Raw genomic sequence first — 19,339 nt, 5'->3', positions numbered from 1 at the left:
AATTAATGGAGAAAGAGAGAGATACAAGGTTGCTGCTATGGAGTCTAAAATCACATGTGGCTTTTAATATGTAGGGTTTTCACGCATCGATCGATCAACTCCGCAGAAAGAAGAGTCCTGCCATGCCCTAGTCTATCCATGGTTTGGTTCCTCGTCCTGCGTGGTGGTAGAGGTCTAAATCCAGAGCTTTTTAATTTAATCAGTTCATGATCTACATCCGAGTTTAATTAATTAATTGTTAGAGACACGATCAATTTCGCAGTTCTTTTTTGTTTTTGGTAAAGATCATTTTCTTTGTTATTTTTATTTTGAAAATTAAGATATTATCAAAGTCAACAAACTACTGCTTTGAATGAGAAGCAAACAAATTATAAAAGAAAAAAAAAGGGTTCCATGAGCTCCCATGACTCGTCCAATTGGTTGTTATTATTATTTTAAGAGCCGTGATTCTATAAGTTTTGTGAGAAAATGCATGAACCTACAGGCAAGGAAATTAAATCTAAATAAAAGACATTGCAGTTTCAGTTTCACATCGACAACTCACGACAGAAAAATAAGGCCATTTTTTCCTGTCTCTCTCTCTCTCTCTCTCTCTATTTTCAAGGGGGGGAAAAGTCTCTGATTTTCTCACTCAATACTTGGGTTTGAGTCCTGCCAAAAACCTATATGGATACGCTGAACGTAATACATGCTGAGAATTGGAAAAGCTAGCTTTGCTGTCTCTCATTTTCTCCTACCAAGATTGATAGCAACTCCGAGAATTATCGGTCATTACTCCATGTGTTATTGTGTAGATCGCATACTTGTAACCTACGATCACGCAATGGAGAAATTGCAATCTTCGATTGTACAAATGGCAAAGAATCAGCTCATACCGTCAGTTTGGACTTCATCTGCAGTCTCTGACTGCAAGCACGCCATTTTTCCCTGATAATCCTGAAAGACCGGTTTGTTAACTCGAGGCCAGCCCAACTTTATTTCCCATTCCCGCCGGTATTGCTTTGTGCTAGATAGGTGCCCCGCGATTTCCCTTGCTAGCCAAGTTGATTTTGTTTGTAATTTAAAATTTTTCAAATGTTGTTAGAGTGTTTAAGAACTCAATTCTTATTAATTTAATATTAAAAAATAAAATTAAAAAAAATCAATTTAAAAATACAATGAAAAGCAAAAAAAAATAAAACAATAATTAAAAAAAAAGACCAAACTTGATATAAAATAATATAAAAGTATTGAGTCAATCCAAGTTAACATGAAAAACCTTGTGGCATGGGTCATGAGACCATCTCATCTTTGATTATGAGCCGCACATGTTAGAAGCATAGAATAAACCTCTTGCAATATGAAAAACTTTATCAAGGTAAGTAACTATGAAAATAAAAGAGAACCAAGTTCATCAAGTAAATACATGATGATATTATCACACATCAAAGGTTGTCCAACAATAGTAATCTCGTTTGTGAGACATTTGATTGATATGAAATAATCACTTGTAGAATGACTTCCTTTTCATGTAATAGAGAGTTGAAAGCGAACTTATACTACTTTGGCACGAGACTATAATGCAAAGGCAGAGTTTAGAGCCATCCAAACTTTAATGAAGGTGTTGTAATGAGCAACTTGTTCTAGTACCTCGTCTGAAAAGGAAGAATTGATGCGGCTAAGAACAAGATTATCCTAGGTTTCTCAATCATATGATGGGTTTTAGCAAGTTGTTGAATGGTGTCATTTACATAGTCGATGACCTCTAACCTTTAAGGTAGAGTAACATGGTGGCTTTCCAATGTTGTGTAATTCAAGCGTGTGAGTTTAATGAGGCTGATGGAGGAGGATGGGTTAAAGATGACAAGGTTGGATTCAAACGCAGTTAAAGTTATTGAATTTTGAGAGGCAGACATTTTGAAGATGATTAATTAGACGTGAGTATATATTGTGCAACTCTAATACCATACAAGGAGAGAAGAATACACAATGTAAAGGGTTTTATAAATAGACTATTTATAATTAACCTTCTCCTCTGCATAAGCTCTCCGAAAGTCAAAAAATAATATTACAATGTTAACAAACAAATCAGTTGACCCAAAGTATTAGCAAGCAGTTTGAGTTTTGAATTCTACTTCCAACAACGTAGAACAATAGGTAATTAATCATGTTTGAGATATTGGAGTAAATTGTTGTAACTTATCCTTCAATAAAATAAAATAAAAAAGAGAGAGATTTAGAGTAAAGGTATAGTTATTGAGCAATTAGTAAAATTTCAAAATTACATTTGATATTTTGTGAAAATTATTCGTATGTTATGGAATTTAGTTTTTTAAAAGATAAATTTTGTTGAAAAGATGAAATTATTTTTGTTAATATCTTGGTAAATATAAAGAAATCAAGGTTGTGAAGTGAAAATAACTTTTTTTTATTACTTTTAAATTTATATAAAATTAACACTAATAAAAATAACGATGTTTTTTTAAAAAAAATTATTGGGAAAAAACATTAATAACCAACTCGGGTCGATTGATTTTTTTTTTTCATATATTAAAATGACCTTTATTAAGTAAACCTCTAAGAATAAGATGGAAAATACCTTGGACCCAACACAAATTTTCACCGTGATTTATGAAACTGGATCGACCCTCTCAAAACTCTCGGGCAAAAATCCAGGTCATAAAAATTATGAAACCTTTCTGACGGCCCATGAAATATTATAGGAGGTGAGCTAGCCCATTTATAGGACCTTTTAAGACGCCTAAGCACTCGTAACGTTGGATTTGTGCTCTCACTGAATGCAGCCCTAAATAAATTACAGTCTTGAGACTTTAGGCCAGTGATCGCTGCCAATCTCCTAGAATCACTCCTGGTTTAGCCTTTTTGCCAAACAAATGGGCCAGCAATTTTCGTTTCTAAAATTAAGAGCACATTTATTATTATATTTTAAAAATATTTTTTAATATTTTCATATTATTTTAATTTTAATGTATTTTCAATAAAAAATTATTTTAAAAAACAAAAAAAATCGCTACAGTACTACTAATCGCAGCTTAAATCTTCGTTGGTGAATGAAATCTTTAACTAGTTCTTCGTTAACTTTGTAATTTGCTCCTTTTAACTTTAAAGTAACTCTTTGAAGTGTTTCATTAACGTTATTTTGTGAGATAATGAACCATTGAAGATTTGTTTTTTTTCTTTCCATTAAAGATTTCATTTGTTGGCTCTCATCATGTTTATCCAACAGATTTCAAGCATTCATGGAGTCAACTTATCAATGGCCAGCTCGAAAACCCTCGAGTTGAACTCACCAATATTATTAACTGAACTCGAAGAACAATAGCTGTTTGAGCTGACTGACTGGTTCGATCCTTTTCAAAAGGAGGCAATGGGAGTCCCTACATGACACAAAAAAACATTAGCATGTGCAATTTGACAACCAGCTAGGGTAGAGGGAAGCCGATTTTTGTAGCATAATTCGATGGTTTCAACTATTGGCCAGTTAGGATCTTTCTATAAGGCCTCATTTAGATGACCAGGCATCGATCCTTTTAGAACATTCCATTAACACGCCTTCTTACATCATCAGCTGGACAACTCAACGGCACATTCATGAGCATGTTACAACTAGAAAAGGACGAAAGCAAGCCATTTGGATAGATTCTAGTTACAAACACTAGCAGAACATTTTAGTTCCCAAGATTCTTACATAAACAAACTGTCAATAAGTTAGGTGCATTATGCATGGTCAAAGTCCGGCGACACAGGAGATGATGTTAGAAGAACTTAGAAAATTAATTAAGTTAATTAAGCAGGCTAGCTAGCTACTTAATTGTTCGTCTCTTTGGAGACATCCGGTAAAATTGGAATTACATAGTGATAGCTACCTTTGTACAATATTGGAGTTGCCGCTCTAGAATTATTCTGAAAAACTACGTTGTTAGCTAAAAAAATAGCATAGTAATTATCCCTCTTAATATGTTGTCCTCCTCGCCTCATCTTTTGTCAACGTGTAGATGATTTTGCCACTACAGCGTGTTTGGCCCTGCGTTTAAAGTAGAATTTAAAAAAAAATTAATTTTTTTTTAAAATTAATTTTTTTAATGTATTTTTGTATCGTTTTAATGTATTAATGTTAAAAATAATTTTTAAAAAAATAAAATTAAAAAACAACCATTACTATTATATTAAACAATTTGACAACCATCCAGCCGAAGCGGCTAACCTGGTCAGAGCTATATATATATATAAAAGTTTTTGAATTTAGTTATTGATGAATCTAGTCCAAGCTTTTCAAGGTCCTAGTTACTTACCTGATATCCCGGGGAGGTTTTAAAATATTATCAAAGGGAGCTCGTTAATTAGTCAAGTACTGATGGCGAGAATAGAACCTTTGTTCCTAGTTGAAAGGATAACTCATTATAGAGAGATGGTGGGTTGATTTTTATTCTTCTAACTGTATGTAATATTCCCTATGGATCGCTCATTTATTCTTCAGCTTCTAGAAGGAGAAAGATTGATTAAAGGAAAATGCCACCATGACATGTTAAATATTGTACTTGCCTGAGAATTAATGAGATACATGTATGAGATATTCATAGACATTTGCTACTCAAATTTGATCATATTTTTTAGCATTATAGGAGTATTCTCCAGGTCGGTTTGAATCTCCTTTACGAAAAAGAAAAAAAAGAAAAAAAAGGTGCTGGGAGGCCTTACTGTTTTTGCTAGAATAGTAAGGGCATGCGTTGTGAGATTCATGTAATAGATGCTTATCCAATGCATTTCGCATAAGCAGGAACTGCAGTCCTGCAAAGCTGTGTGAAACTAGAAAAAGTCCACTAGCAGGAATAAAATTAAAGAGATTCTTACTCGCAAAGAAAACAGCTAATAGCAAACAAAATAGCTAGTCTGGCTGTAAAGCAATTGCTTGTTGGATTCTCCAGCAAACTATAGCAAAAACAGTTCAAGAAATTTGGATAAATTAGACTATAGAATTAGAACTAAACGACAGGAATTATATTAAAAAAAACAAACCGGATATCATTCATATATATAAACACACACACTCAGAGAGTTGTTTTTCATTCCGTTGTCATGCCGATCTCAACTTATCTTCTGTCCCTTGTTAGTCAGCATAAAGGTATTAAGCATCTGTTTTTCATTATCTACCACTTGCAACTAAGAGATATGGGTGGTTTGTCTTGATCTTTGTCATTGTACGAATGATGGTAAGAACATTACAATGGTAACAGGACGACGCATATGTCTAGCTATTGAGCTTGCACAGATCTTATAATGTCGTATTCTTAACTTGCATGAAATTCCAGAGGATTCTCAACACCAAACCAATCATATATTAAGCTAAATTTGTCCTCTTAGAAGCACCAAATATTTTTCTTGCGCCACGAGTACACCAGTATGGGTGGCAAGGGTTCTTGGTTTCTTGGTTTTTTTCCTTTTCCTTAAAGCAATATCAATGGAAGCTTCATATGGTTAGATTCCAAACAGTATTCATAAATTAGCAAAAACAGACAAAATATTCCACTCTATCCCAATGACGTACACAGTTATTGAGTCTTTTTTTAGTTTTTTTTGGTGCACGGAATGCTCAATTTTCTTTAGTGGTTAGTTATTATCATAATTATTAAAATTACTAATCATGTGAACCAGGCCTCTAAGTTGTGTGCCTTGAATTACAAGCATCTAAGTTTTATTAGGACCTATATATTACAAGCATCTAAGTTTTATTAGGACCTATATATACTTCCTTTTGACAATGGTGCAGGCATTACTGAGGAAATTAATTTTCTTTTGCACTAAAAGAATCAATATTCTTGTAGTATCAAGAATATTGGGAATACTGGGAAAGCGATTGCTGGCTATAAAAAGTCACGATGGGGTATATATCTGGTTTTCATTGAGGAGAAAGATCCAAGAGCTGACTCTGGAAAATCATCCTGCAATATTTTGGAACAAATGCTAGGATGGTCTGGCAATATTCTGCACACAATTCCTGCATTGCACCACTATCTTGCAGCTTCATTTGCTAACTTAGGTAGCTGCCTAGTGGCTAACTAATGCCTTGGCGATAAGGTTTGAGCGCTGACCGCATAAATCCTCTTTAAAGTCTTACTGTAATGAATTTTAATGTTTTAAACTCTTGCCACTAGTTAGATTTGAAACTAGCTCGGTGCCCCCCCAACGCCACCGCGAAACGCTTTTTAAATTTTGTTTTTATTTAATTATATGAGAATTAAAATAGGTATTTATATATAAGAAAAAAAACAATAATTAAAATTTTAAGGAGAAATATATATTGTTTTAGTCAAAATTATATTTTCTCATCATTCATGTATTTTTTTTGTATAATAATGTCCTTTTTTACTAGCAGAATGTTTTATTAAATAAAAACTAATAGTAATTAAAAAATATTCATGAAAAATCTAGTAAATTAAATTAAAGAGGAAAAAAATATATAAAAAAAAAACTTTCCTTATTCATGTATCTCTTTTTTTATTATTAAAGCATGTCTTTTTTGTTATAAGTTTTAAAAAAATAATCATGATCTAAAAGAAATTTTTTATTTGATTGTATTAAAAGCTAAAAGAATAATTAATTTGAGAAAAATAGATAAAAAATTCATAATAAAAATTTATATATATATATTATTCTCATTGATTATCCATGTGTAATTTAAAAAAAAAAAACATTTGTCTATCACGTTCGTATATAATAATTTAAAAAATTATTATCAGTATTATCATAAAAAGATCAAATATTATTTAAAAAATGAAATAATCAAATTTTTTATTATAAATATCATTGTGATTATTTATTTAAAAATGATTTTATTTTAAAATATAAAAAACAATTAAAAATAGGTTAAAGAGTCGTGGAGAAATCGTAGCCATGCCTGTTCTTGAAAAGAAGACCCATGAGCACCTAAACTTCGAAATTAAAAATGATTTTATTTTAAAATATAAAAAACAACTAGTTAAGGTCAGGCAGGTAACCCATTCAACACTTCTGTCTTACTGTCTAGTCTCTCTCTTTTTTCTTTCTTTTTTCGCTGTAGAACACTGCTTATTCAAGAAAAGTAAATAAAAAATAGTAAGAAAATCCATAAATTAGGACATGGCATGTATCCAAGATAAATCGATTAACAAGTCTCTGGAAAGCAGAGCCAAAGAAGATTTTCCACTGTGAAGAAGCACGTGACTTGCACAGCATAACTGTCTTTTCTCTCTTAACAACAATTGACAGCTCACTTACCCGCGACAACCGGCGCATTAACCGGTGAGGTCTTAAATCTTAACCCCACGCTAACGCGGTTAACCGAGGGCAAATAAAGAAAAGAAAAAAACCTGCATGCAATGCAAGAATCTGTCTTTTGCCCTTCTTTGGAGTTTTTGGCTCGCAAGTCAACAAAGACTCGTAGTTGGATATCCATTTCTATCTTCTTCTTCTTCTTCTTCTTCTTCTTCTTCTGCTCCTCGTGGACCACTAGGGACACTATTGACTGTTGTTCGGAATGATGTATTTATAAGAAGTTTTGTTCTTGTTGTTGTCTTTTTTCTATTTTGAGCCCAATATGCAGATGCAACTATATATGTTGAAGGGTTGATGAGAGCCATTGCACCCTCAAAATCTGAAATATATATATATATATATATGATAAATATTGAGAATTGTGATAACTTCATATCCTATAAATATCAACTGGTTGGACAAATTTAAACGGTACACATAAAAAAATGATTTAAGAGTACATATATACCACACGAATTATTTTTATTTTTTTTTTGGATATTGAGTAAAATAAGCTAAGTTGCATATATAGGTTTTAGAAATGTTCAGGTTGTATAACGAGCCTAATTACTCCTAGATGCATATTTATTATAAGATACAGTTTAACCATGTCACGGATTGGATGTATTGGGTGGATTAACCTATAAATAATTAGAAAAAATATAAAAACATCAACATGAATTATCTCAATTGAGTTTTGACTTGCAAACTCGTTCAAATTCAAACCTGTTTGAAGTTCAAAGTGGATACTTAGTTTTTTTTTATTTTTTCGCTCCATTGGACCTACTCAGACCGACAAGTTTTTGGATCGACTTTTCCGCAGCAGCTATACATAGCAAGCATGTCTATACATAGCAGCTACCGCGTGACAAGGACAAACCTACATTTTACCTTGCCCAAACCTTTAATTGCAAGAACCATCGGTGAACTATCAAGATTTTCACGTGACGCAGTTAACGATAAAAAGAATAGCTAGCTAATATAGGTAAACGAGTGACTGTCCTTGAGCCTTTTAACGTAAACCAGGCACCTGAACGATTTTAATGGATGGAGGTAAGCTAACCGTTGTATATAGCAACTTGCTAGCTAGGACGGAGGCAAGACTTGTACATCTTAAAGAGTTGAGGAGTTTACTTCCCATCACTTGGACTTAACATGGCAGCTACCATATGCATGTACAGTTTTTAGCTAGTTTTCAGACATCATACAGCTAAACCAATCGTTCATAAATTACAGCGTCACTCTATTTTGCAATTAAATATAATAATCCCTGCATGGTTGAACAAAATAATAAGTAAAGTTTAAAGAAAAATAAACATGCATTCTATATTGATTTGGATAATGTGTGGGCAATGTGCTGTTTGAAAGGATTAGTTGCATGAGGAATGAGATACAATAAGCCTAAATTTTAACTCGATTATTAAGAGCAAAAATGGATCTAATTAGGGGAGCAAGAAAGCTATAAGCTAGAGAAGGACACTGAATGTCGGGAACCGTGTTGTTTTGCTTGGACGCACGAAAACATGGTGAAGACAACTAGCCGTCTTGCACTTTCTTTTGTAATATTTATATTTCTATCTTTGACTGCTTTTCCTCTCTTTTTTCAATTCTTCAAGAGAATCAACTCTCACTGTAGTAGCCAATCCATGTTTTTTTTAGCCATGCTGTATTTTTCTTCGTTGTTAGGAGAAGAGGTTCCTAGAAAAATGTGGAAGCTACGGATTCCTCCGTCTCTAGACATTCTGAGAAATGGGGAGTCGCGACCCAATTTCCAGCTACAATTCAAAGAACGCGTCGTGTCCTTATTTCGCATGCCCAACTATGAGGGGTTTAGGACGGTGGTTCGGTGCATTCCGTCACGCCCACATCATGATTCAGACGCATTTTCAACGTAACTATCAATCTATTCAATTAATATCTTCACAAGATTACATGAAAAAGTCATCCTGCAAGTCCTGCCTAGATTTATTCCAAGCATCTACTCTTCCAAGTGCTTACAAACCCTTATAATGGCCCCCCAAGCAACCCTATAATAAATAACACAAAAGGCTCTCAATGAATTATTGTAATGATCCCTCGATCCCTCCAAGAAAAAACAAAAGGGAGTCATTCTATATGATTCTTTACTTCCTAGTATCGATTTATTATTTCCCAACTTCACCCCAAATAAGGAATTAGAAACGGTTTGTTTTTGCGATAAAATTTGTATTTTTTAAAATTTAAATAAAAAAATAATTATTTTCTTCGACAACAAACACTAACTTAAGGTAAGTTTTAACATGGCTTAACAAAATCCTAGTTACCGACTTACAACTAATTATATTTGAGTGTTTTTAATTAAAATTAAAAGGGGCATCATCTAGAAGCATGCATGCTTTTTTATTGATAATTGTTGGCCCCCATGTCCTTCCAAATGCTATAATCAAAGAGAGCTTTCAATTCATCCGTGGGGGAAGGGGGGAGAGAGAGAGAGAGAGAGAGAGAGATGGTTAAATAAGACTGGTATAAAGAATAAAGTCAACCATTAAAACTAATATATTAAAGGGGTCGCGTTATATGTACACCTGTGAGCGGTATTTGAAGCCATTATTGATATTCGATCTAACCTCACTTACTCCCTCAACAAACCTCTATCTATTTACCACAAACCCTCCACCAGCACCTTTTACTTTCCATCTGTTCTTCAAAAGCATATGGTGAAGCGGCCTCCGATCTGTATTCTGTCAATTCAACCAATCATGCCCTACTCTAATATCACCAAATCCCTCCTCCGCCTTTTCCATATGTACACAACACAAGCCCAAACCTGGAGCAAATAATATGGCCAGCAGCAGTGAACAATGTATCCCTTGCCTAACACCAATTTGTCTTTTCATGCCCTCCACTTTTTTAAGAATATGATCTGATCAATCCCAAATGGTATAAATTCTTTTTCACTAGGCTTCCAAGTGATAACAACACCGTCCCAGCAACCCCTGCCGTTTGATCTTCCCTTTCTGCCTCTTGATGGTAAATCAATGGTGGCAATTCCTTCACTTTCAAATTACTCACTCCAATCTTTTGTCGGACCGATTCGATTAGTTTAGGATCAGCCGGGTTACCTACTGCATCCGTTACATAAAATACATTTAGAGCCATGTCTCCTGCTGTGGATATCTCAGCCCTTGTCACATTAAGACCATTCTCTCTAAATGTTCTCGTCACATCAGCTAAAAGGCCCTGCCTATCAGGTGTACATAATTCTAGCCTCACACCCTGTTCATGGAAAAAGATGTTCTCATTAACATTTCAAATGTTCGTCTAACAACTGCATGATCTAACAGTTTAGCTGAGAAACTCCACACCAATTCTAATAAAACAATTACCTCGGATGCTCTTCTTTCAACCGCAGCTTGTAAGCACTGAATTACACGTTGCCTCTCGGGCTCTGAACTAATTGGGGTTCCATCAGTGTGCCTGATGTAGAATTCCTGGAAGAAAAAAATATTCAAACAAGGTCAGTAAACTAAACCAGACAATTTGGTTTTAATAGTTTCATCTATGCAACGATACAAATAAACTAAGATAAATATATACCAGGTATGCTCTGTCTCCTGCTGTGTTGATAGTCGCATGAAACACAATGTATTCCATGTCTGTCAACGTGCAAACAACATCAAACAAAAGCTTTGTTCTGTCCTTGCACTGAACATTCACAACCGAATAACCTCTCTCCACCCAATTTTGCACCGTCACTACCGGAGAATCACCACTAGGCTGCAAAATAGGCTTTCTCTCATAGTCCCTATCAGCAAACATCACTTGATGCAACCTTCTCTCCGTATGTGTGACGGCCATTGATACCATGGTTTTCGCGCTCCTGATATCATTGTCTCCCTTAAGAACATTCCTTAAACGTGCCTCTATTCTATCAATATGCTGTGTGTCCTCAATTGGTGAACCTGAATTGCAATCTTTCACATACATCAGTGATGCAATCCGACCATTGTGAGTCCAGACTTTAGCATCGACCACACTGCATTGTAGGTCAGCTAGTACTGCAAATACCTCTGAAAGAAGGCCAATCCGGTCGGTACCAGTTAGTTCTAATGCTGTTAGACCGTTAGAACCGGTTGTTTTCCCAGGATGAATGGTACCAAGTGACTGATAACATACAAAACACGAAACACACTTCAGTTACCACAAAAACCTCCATCATTTAGTTACTAATTAACAACGCGTTTAAGGATAACAAATCACCTGCTCAATGTAGTTAATAACACTCTCGTCAGTTAACTTATTTCCGTTTAGATCAGTCACATGAAAAACTGCAAAACACAATTTAAAAAATAAAAATTAAAAGAGAACTTCAAAAGGATTTGAAACTGCTAACGTGGCACATATATGCATCCAAGCGCACGTAAGAAACAAAATGAAAAATCATAAAAGAAAAGTTGGTGTAGTAAAAAAATCTTACCATCCATGAACCAGCGTCCATCGGAAGAAATGTAAGCCTTCTTTATAGAAAGGTTCAGATCCGTGAGGACTTGAACAGCTTCGAGTAAGATTCTATGTTTTCTAGCACTATCAACCTGTGAAACCAAACAAAAGAATCTCGAATGAATAGTCAATTTTTGGAAGGAAATACGGAAGATTAGTCAATTTTTGAAGCACTTAAAAGAAGACTGATTTGTTCTGTAGTTTGTGTATATCTTTTGTGTGGGTTTCGTAGAAGGATTACCTTGACAACAGTCGCTTTAGAGGAAACGGCATTGTCGATGACGACCCTGAAAACAAAGAAAGGTCAAGTCAGAGAGGGATTGCGTTTACACGAGAGTTTAAATTTTAAAGTTAAGGAATTAATATTGAAAAAGTCTCATAACAGAGGTTTTAAAGTTCTAGAGAGAAGAAAATCAGGAGACAAAGTCAGATTATTATTTAAAAAAAAAACAAGAAAACTGAAAAGTAAATTGAATTGGTATAAGAAAGGGAATGATTTCAAAGAGGAGATTTGAAATCAGACCGTGTGTGATGTGGGTTCGGTAACCGGTTTCAGGAAAATGGAAAGTAAAGATTTCAGTCTCAGAAATTTCAGCTTAACCAAACAAAAAAAATTGTCAATGATTTTGTACAGTTGATCACTAAATTGGGAACAAGTAACAAATCAAAAGAGAAAATCACAAAAATGTGGCAGTACAGACAATGAAACTCAAACAAGTAGGCAAGAACAACAAAGAAACTCAAGAAAAACTTGTGAAAGTCAAAAGGAGAAGAAAACGCAGCAAACTCATGAAGGTTTTAAGAGAAACAAACCTGGGAGTGGTCATCCTTATAACAAGCTTCTCGTATTCATCCGAACAAGCACTCCACTCCATTTTTGTAATTTCTCTTCTTTCAAACAACAGAAAAACAGAACCAAGGAGAGAGGTCTTCTCTTTCTCTTTCAAACGTTGTGTGTTTTCACTCTTCCCTTTAAAAAGCCTCAACAGACGACGAGATACTCAAAGACCCAGTAAGGCAAAATCCGTGAATTGGGAGAAAAAACCCAGAAGCTTGATTCTTTAAAATTCTCACTTCTTTCGAGCAAATCGAAATTAAACCCACCAAACTCAAACTTGTTTCCTTGTTTTTTTCTCTCTACCTCTGGCTCCAGAGAGTTTCTATTTTTTTTCTTCTCCCTCTCTCTCACTTTCTACTTTCGCTTCTTTCAAGCGTGGTCTTAACTCTCTACCCCTCTCTGCCTCTCTCGTATTTATATTTCCCGTTTTTATTCCGTTTTTATTATCATATTATTATTTCTAATACCATGCCGAAACCACGCCTATAAGGAAAGGCTCGAGTCACATGGCGTGACGAACGCCTCTCTCGCGCACAAAAAGAAGTCCACAGTCTACACTCACTGTGCCAAATTTAGGAATTAAAAAAAATCGGTGGCTACGTGTCACTTGATCCCCTATCCGGGGTGTTCAAAAGTCCAGCTAGGATGACACGTGTGCACTTTAAAGGTCCTTTGCGTGCCTTCGACTCAATAGAAATAGAAGGTATATATAAGGGTGTTTGGGAGTGTAGTTGTTATTGTTTTTTAAATAATTTTTTTATGTTAAAATATATTAAAATGATATTTTTTATTTTTTAAAAGTTATTTTTTAGATCAGCACATCAAAACGATCCAAAATATATAAAAAATTTAATTTTCTGCAAAAAAAAAATTAAATTTTTCGTGTTTCCAAACGAATACTAATTCAATTCGGGGTGTTTAGCCGTGTTTTAACGGAGTTTTTTTATATTTATTTTAAAATGAATTTTAAATAAAAAAATTAATATATTTTTAAATAACAAACTTTACTGTTATTCCAAACACCCATCCATTATAGATTAATTAAGGGCAAGCGAGGGTCAGTCCATGTGGTAATTCTTGTAGACATGGCTTTGTTATTAAGGTGAGATTTGCCGACTATTATCATGACGTCCACACGTGACAACACACCGCTCCTATCGGCTTTTCTTCTGTCATTTTTTCTCGCCGGTTCCCTTGTAGTTCTCGCTGTGAAGAGGATCTTTCGATCTTTGCACTTACTTATAACTTACTTTATTTCCCACTTTCAACCTCACCGTATCTCATGGTGCGTAAGTATTTTTTGTGTAAGAATTTATTTTTTAAATTATTTTTTATTTTTTAGAAATATTTAATAGTTTAAATATGTTGATATTAAAAATTTAAAAAGAATATTTTAATATATTTTTTTAATTTTATCTATTGAATCTTTTTATTACCTAATTCAATGAGATAAAGTTTTAAATTGTAATAAAAAAATAAAATTAAATGAGAACTACAAGATTACCTAATTGTAATCTTTTTATTACCTAATTAGGTAATCTTTTTATTACCTAATTACAAACAAAACACAAAAAACACGTGTGTTCAATTTTAATTTTGATCTAAAAACTTATTTTGTTTATTTCTAAATCTTTTTTATTAAGGAAAATTAAAGAAACTCCATTAAAAATAGTGAATGAAAGAGAAAAAGTTGTCCATGGGTCATAATCCAACAAGAAAAAAGTTAATAGTAGACCACAATTAAAAATCCTTTAAACAAAAAATCCTTCTTCCAATTGTTTTAACAAACATGTATTTTTTAAAATCACAGTTAAAAATATTTGTTTAAAATTTATTTTTAAAAACCATACTCGTGAATGGTACAATAATGCCAAAAACGCACAATCTATTTTAATGAAGTGAATTCTGGGTTTTTTCCTTGAAAAAACACCTCATGTCTTGAGGTTCTCGAATATTACTCAAATACACGTTCAATTTGAGATATCGCATTATCATTTGACATTAACATAATTATTTAATATACTTGCTATAAATATTTATTACTATTCATATAGTAACCAATTAGTCTTGGTGTTCGCACTTCGCCTTAAGGCCAAGCAATTTTTTATGCAAAAAAATAATATCCAAGTGTCAAAATGAGGTCGAAAGGTGACATAAAAAATCAATAATGACAAGTTTGTAATTTCGGTGATCAAGGTCAAACCAGCACGGGATATCCTACAAAACCCGAGGCCCATATCATGAGATTCAAATAACCCGATAAAAAAAATAAAGAGAAAGCTGTTTTTTCAGGAAAAAAAATGTTAACTTTTCAAACCCGTGACTTGAGTCATTAGACTCGAAGCATCTAATTTGAAAAAAACATGAAGTCTAATTTCTAATCAATCAAGTGTTGAAGAATGAAACTGAAAAAAATATTTTTCATTATACAAATTTACAAAAGAATTTTAAAAATATAAATTAAAAGAACGAGGATCAAAATTAAAATACAATATATTTTTTATATTTAATTGAAAGGTGAAATTAAAAAAAAATTAATATAGTAAAAGGTCATTTTAAAACAAGAATGAATATCAAAATTGACATGAAAAATAAACACAATGCTATGATTAAAGGGTGAAATTGAAAAGAATATTATTTTTTACAACAAAATAAGAAAAAAAAATCAAAACAATAAAGATCAAATTGAAAAACGTAATACCATCAATATGAATTGACGAATGAAATTGATAACCACTGCAACTTTTACAAACGAGTCAAGAAAAAAAATTAAAAATTCAAAGAATAAGGACCACATTAGAGAATATGATATTTGGCAAATTGAGATTGAATAATAAAATTGAAAACAAATAAAACTTATACAAAAGAGTCAAGATAAGAAATTAAAGATAAAAAACAAGGACTGAAGTTGAAATAACAATACTCAAAAGGGGCAAATTGTAATTTTTAGGGGATGAGAGGGAGAACAAGGGGAAAAAAAAAGGTTCATCGAAGACAAACCGAATCACCACTATATACATGTGTCGCACCAATAAAAATAGGATACAATGGTGTTTTTATCGACATAATGGAAGTGCATTTTAAGATGTAGGGAGGTGTCACACATATTGCCCAAAGGGCATGGACGTTTCCTGCACGTCCTCGAGTGTCGTACACGCACGTCCACTTTTTTGTTTTTTAACCAAATATGAAATTACCCCTGAGATGACCTTATAATTACAAAAAAAAAAGGTTATTATGAAAATCCGAAAACAACTTTTTACCTCGTGCTTTATTTTTTCAAGGGTATTCTCGTGGTTTTCACTGTGCATTTTGTTTATTGTTTTTTATATTTATGTAAATACTAAAGTGCCCCCGGCTTAAATGATAATAGCAAAAAAAACCATCGTAAAAATACAAAAACACCTCTTGATTCCAACTTTATTTTGTTTTGCTTTGCTTCCCTTCTAGTGATATTTAAATCATTTTATTACATAATTAAGATAAAAATATATATATTTTTTTTATCTCCGCTCTCTTTGATAATAGTAAATAAGCTATATTAAAAGAATTCAATTTTATTGAAAGCTTGTGTTAATTTTATTTTTCTCAATGAAAGTACAAAAAATCAGTGTTTTAAAGAGTCCATATATAATGATAGATTTTCCAAGGTGTTTTTGGCATCTTTTAATTGCGTTCTCTCTTTATAGCCTTTTAGCACACTGAACATACTATTGAATAAGGTTGTACTTGAATTTCCTCGTTGCAGCTGGATCGTTCATGTACAGCGAAGCCTATACTCTCTTAACGGTGCGGTAAATAATCCATCCACGTTGTAACATAGAATTTGGGTAGGTGAAATAATTTCTCCCACTACACAATTATGCTCCGTAAAATTGAAATTATACCCACCCGCCAGCTACTCCCCACTTGTGATTGTCCTCTGCATCTCTTCCCTTCCATGTAATCTCCGCAGAGAGCCAGCTGTACGAGGCACTTAACTGTACGGAAAGTGTAGGAGGCCAAACCTGTCAATTTAATGGAAAAAGTTGTGATCTCCCGTGATTGCATTTAATGGTGTTTTTGCAAGGTTTACCGTTGATTTTTTTTTTTTTGAAATATTCACTTGTTAGAAATATATTAAAATAATATTTTAAAAAGATTTATTTTTATATTAAAATAATTTTGAAAATATCCAAACCTATTAAAAACATCATTCAAAACGCAATTGCAATCAACTCCGTAATCGTGGAGGGAGGCACGCCTTCGGACGTATTATGTTTTTTTTTTTTTCATATGGGCACTCCACTACAACAGCAGCAGTAATGAGTTCATGAATTTATTTAAATTTAAACTATGACACGTGTCTGACATATAACTAATGTCAACTCAAATTAGATGCTGTCACTAACCCATGCCACATGGGTCCCTGCCTTGTCTGTCCATCACGTGCAGGCCTGTCAGAAAACACGTTCGCCGGCTGGTCCGTTGTCTCTGGTCACCGACTGCCTACATGTCACCTATAAAATAGCCACTAACCACCAACAATAAAAAACTACTCCGTAATTATCAACCAAAATACTCTCCCTCGCGCCTCACGATTGTTAGTTTGTTACCACTTAAGTTAATGGCCAACTACAAGTCAGTCCCTCACTTTTTATATCATTCTCAAGTCAGTGTAGCATGGATATAGTCTCTACATGGATCAGACTAATTAAATTACAATATCCACTAATTACATTACTAAAATCTAATGCAACAGATAATTAAATAGTCTTCATTGGCATGAATTTGAATTTTTGTTCTTCTCAGCCTTTCCAATGACGTGTTAATATACGAACTAAAGATGCATGTTCACGTATAATGTGATTGGAATATTAAGGAAAATTTATATAAAAATATATTTTTTGACACTCAATTGAAGTATATAATTCCTAGTTAGTTCTATAATTACTGCTTTTTGATGCAAAGGTTTACATGTTGGAAAACCACTCTAAAAAATTAAGGTATTTTTTATATATATTTTATTGTTAATATAAGCAATAAAGCACTTTAATTTATTTTTTAAATTATTTCTTAACAATTATTTGTTGTAACTCAATCGATTAAGAAGGTATATACATCATGTGATAACAGATCACGGATTTGAATCTCATTGACAACAATATTTCATCACATGAGTCAAACAACATGTCATATGACTATTTTTTAAAAAAAAAAACGGTGTTATCCGCCCCCTTAATAAAAGAAATAAAGAAGGGTCAGGCGTTGGCCTGACTCTTTTCTTTATTTTTTTTGTTATTTTTTTTATATTAAAAATTTTTATTAAATTTGCTCACTTTTCATATATGATATTGTTCTTAAATACTATGATAGTTTTTTTAATGAATATTAATGATTTTTTTTAATTATCATGTACCTGATATAAAAACTAATAATACCAATGATTAATTATTCATAAAAATTCAATTCAAAATTTTTTTTATTTTAAAATTCTAAAATGGATTTTTAATATGATTTTGTTATATTTATGATATTTTTGGCTTCCAGTCACGTAATACCATCTTGAATTTTTAAAATTTTTTTAACAAGCATAAGATTTTTTTTAAAAAACAAAAATAATGATCCCAATTCAAAACCCTGAACTCCTTAAAATAAATATAAAATAAATTAATAAATTTTTTATCTTGATTGAAAAAAAATTATTATATTTAATAATAATGCCAAAAAATTGCTAGAGACCTGAGCAATTTTTTTTTTTTTTTTTGGTGTTTAGAAAATTTGTAGTCCGTGGGCATACAAAGTTGTTACTTTTTAAAATTGGAAAACTAAATGGTGTACTTGAATGTTTAAAAAAGTCATCGAATTCTGCTCACGTTTTGTTTTCTTAATGTGAAAGAAGAGGGATCAGATTAAAGTATGAAAGTAAGTTTGATTACAGAAGTGGAGGAATCTTAAACTTTATCCAGCGATGTAAAACAACAACCCCTTGTATTAATTACACTGACAGCTTGGGGTGGTTGCATTCTGTCTCTAGTAACCGAATGTTAACGGTGAACGGTAACCTGTGTCTTCAGAACGACGCGTCCGTTAGAATTGACAGGTTGTGGCGGTTAAACTCCCTTTTCATTTGGTTTTTAAAATGAAATGGCCTGACCTCAACCTTTTTCTCTTATCTTGGCGGGAAGGCGGTGGCATTCCCGCCAAATCAGACGGCAAGTGCGATGGTAGGTACTATGTGGGCAAGGGGTCTATTCATCACGAGAAAATATCCACATTGGTGGAAGAAATCTTGGCCCACATTTTTTTGGTGCGTCTTTAAATATTTTGACGTGGAGATTACGTTGATTGAGTGAGGGCGGGTAATTTGAGAATGTAATGATTTTTTTTAGGTTTTAAGGTATTTTCAAAGCACTTTTGTTCGAAAATCATTCTTCTCCTCTTTTTTTTTTTTCATCATAAAATCAATAGTGCATTTTATGATTCGAGATGACTATCATTATATGTATTTTTAGAGCTATTTATTTTAAAAAAATTTAAAAAATATTATTTTTTTATATTATAAAATCATTTTGACAGGTGATGTAACAAATAAATTTTGAAAAATAATAATAAATAAATATTCTTTAAAAAATATTTTGAAAAACAATTAAATATTAATAAAAAAATTTCTTGAAACAAGAAGCTTGAATGTTTTTTTTGAAGATATTGTAATTATCCCACTCTTGTTTTTTTTTTTTTTCACTCTCTCTC

General features: G+C 32.8%; 1 protein-coding gene across 1 annotated transcript; it reads right to left on the bottom strand.

Annotated features, from left to right (window-relative positions):
• Nucleotides 1–9,795: 9,795 nt before the first annotated feature.
• Nucleotides 9,796–13,009, bottom strand: LOC18094420 (ACT domain-containing protein ACR8). The gene is made up of 7 exons (XM_006368664.3): nt 12,583–13,009; nt 12,011–12,056; nt 11,747–11,861; nt 11,530–11,597; nt 10,867–11,433; nt 10,656–10,760; nt 9,796–10,545 (listed from the first exon to the last, which is right to left on the bottom strand). Exons 1-7 carry the CDS (start codon nt 12,642–12,644, stop codon nt 10,180–10,182), a joined length of 1,329 nt encoding a protein of 442 aa, XP_006368726.1. The 5' UTR covers nt 12,645–13,009; the 3' UTR covers nt 9,796–10,179.
• Between the last annotated feature and the right edge of the window lie 6,330 nt (nt 13,010–19,339).

Source organism: Populus trichocarpa, chromosome 1 (assembly GCF_000002775.5).
Source record: "Populus trichocarpa isolate Nisqually-1 chromosome 1, P.trichocarpa_v4.1, whole genome shotgun sequence".
NCBI classification, from domain to species: domain Eukaryota; kingdom Viridiplantae; phylum Streptophyta; class Magnoliopsida; order Malpighiales; family Salicaceae; genus Populus; species Populus trichocarpa.
The sequence above is the reverse complement of the archived record's forward strand: the minus strand, read 5'-3'. Positions and strand labels throughout refer to the sequence as shown.